This window comes from Corylus avellana, chromosome ca5 (assembly GCF_901000735.1).
Source record: "Corylus avellana chromosome ca5, CavTom2PMs-1.0".
In the NCBI taxonomy this organism is placed as follows: domain Eukaryota; kingdom Viridiplantae; phylum Streptophyta; class Magnoliopsida; order Fagales; family Betulaceae; genus Corylus; species Corylus avellana.
The window spans coordinates 17,096,544-17,098,642 of NC_081545.1; the positions used below are offsets into that span (position 1 = coordinate 17,096,544).

Sequence of the window (2,099 nt, forward strand, 5' to 3'; positions counted from 1 at the left end):
CTTTTGCAAATTCACTATTAAATCTGTAAAACTCATATGCGGGTGGGCTCCACATATTTAATGGTAAATTTGCAAATATCTTGTACGGAAATGTACAAAAGAGAATGCAACCAAGCCTTTCTCCACAAATAAACACCATTCCAAATTCCCAACCTGTCTCGTATCATCACTATGACACAGAGGAAACTTCCATTTAATGTTGCGTTGAACACAAGTCAAGTAGTCACCATTTGAGAAAGGAAAAAACAATACCACACCTTTAATCCGTACCAGCAAGTAGAAATAAATTTGTGCAAGGGCATGCTAAAAAAAGCTTATTATTGATTTCAAGCTTGTAACTTAAAAGATGAAATTAATGCATAGAGACACACCAATACACCAATGTTCTTATTTGTGCTGTAATACATTGACCCAGAAACCATTCCACTTCTACTTGTAGGCATCCTTCCGGGAAGAAAGCTGCAAAGAGAGATATATTTATTTCTTACTATAAATATATTTGGAAATTTATCCTTTGTCATGTTTGAATGAACCCCAGATTATGCTTAAATCCCAGATCCAGCCAAACGCCGCCTAGAGGCATTTGAAATAGACACCCGACCAAGCCTGTCTGCCTCTGTCGAAACCATCCTTTCGTTGAGTGGCATATAATGCCGCAGCCATACCCCAGTATAAACCTGAATTGTCACAGAGAGAGAGAGCAAAAAATCAAGATATATAATTAAATGCCAAAAACAAAAAACAAAAAAAGTGATCTTCGAATACTAGCATCTACATTTTAATTACTTAAAACCAGAATGAAAAGAAAAGAATATCTGGGGAGCCAACACCAAAACTGTCGGAGCAGAATTTAATATCGGTTTGATTCATCGTACTGTGCAACATATTGGTGTCCTGCTCTTTGTCCCAAAGGACAAAAATAATTCATCTCTGATCTTTCAAGAGCTTTTTGAATCCATTTTCTAGGTATGAGAGGGATGCCCTTTCAGCTAGGGAAAGGGGGTCTTTGAAATCCTAGGCTTTATTCCGATTTGTGCTTGGGACAGTAACAATCATAAGAAAGAAGAGCTTCCTGGCTTTGCAAGCAGCAGCAGCAACAAGAAGAAGCCTCCCTCTGTGCTTCATATGAAAAGAAACCCGACTCATTGGCATCTACTCTGTCTTCGTCTTTCAGGGGTGGAGGAGGAGGAGGTTCCTCGGACCCACCGCCTGCCATAATTGCAGCTGAAGATGGACCCACTCAAAAGGACAAATGGCAATCGGAGCTCCAACTGATTCTGAGTGGAATAGAGAGGTGGTCACTAGCGGCGGGAAGAGATGTGCGCTTGGATTGGAAGACTGGGATAGCATGTTATCGGGAATGGCATCAAGATGACCCTTGATGACAGCCTCCTCAAACGCACCAGCTACCTGGCCAATAGCCGGTGGTGGGGTGCTGGTTAGTTATTAGGCTGCGTTTTCTTTAATGTATATATTCTTAATTTATTCTATTTTTATTTTTAACAAAAAAAGTATTTTAATGTTTCTACTCAGGGTTCTATTATTGTGTTGTCACCTAACGAAAGAATAGGAATAGCCATTCTATTCCAATTTCTTGTAGTCCTAGTAATACTCATTCATATTTCCAAGTAATTATCATTCTAGTGTACCAAGATACTCATCATTTTGTATTCTAGTGTAGAGCACAACAACGCAAGATACTCATCATTTTGTTGGAGGATCAAAATTCATCACAAAAAGAAAAAATGAAGTGAAAAAAAATTAAGATTGAGGAATTAACCTGTTGTGGTCTCATTATCTTTGTATCAGGATCATCCAGAGACTCTCTCCAGTGTGCCAAGTACCCAGCCATTCGTGGGATTGCAAATAAAACAGGGAAGAACTCCGTTGGAAATCCCATTGCCCTGATTAATGAGAATTTAGTACTTACATACCAGTTATGTGCTCAGACGAAATTCAAGTTACCGTACAGTAAGAGCAGTGAAATCAATGATATTTGGGTGCACCTATATATTAACCCCGAGTAGAAATCAACATTTGGATATAGCTTCCTCTTAACAAAATACTCATCAGATAGTGCAGCCTTCTCCAAAGCAACA

General features: G+C 39.0%; 1 protein-coding gene across 1 annotated transcript in view; it reads right to left on the reverse strand.

The window, feature by feature from the left end:
- Positions 1-301: 301 nt before the first annotated feature.
- The window catches only part of LOC132180947 (citrate synthase, glyoxysomal), a 20,852-nt gene continuing 19,054 nt past the window's right edge, over positions 302-2,099 (reverse strand). Inside the window, exons 11-13 of the mRNA XM_059593960.1 lie at positions 2,007-2,099; positions 1,781-1,904; positions 302-677 (exon numbers count right to left, since the gene is read on the reverse strand). The exon at positions 2,007-2,099 is cut by the window's right edge and continues 3 nt beyond it. Of these exons, the coding sequence (XP_059449943.1) occupies positions 546-677; positions 1,781-1,904; positions 2,007-2,099 (349 nt within the window). The 3' untranslated portion in view covers positions 302-545. The remainder of the gene's footprint in view (positions 678-1,780; positions 1,905-2,006) is intronic.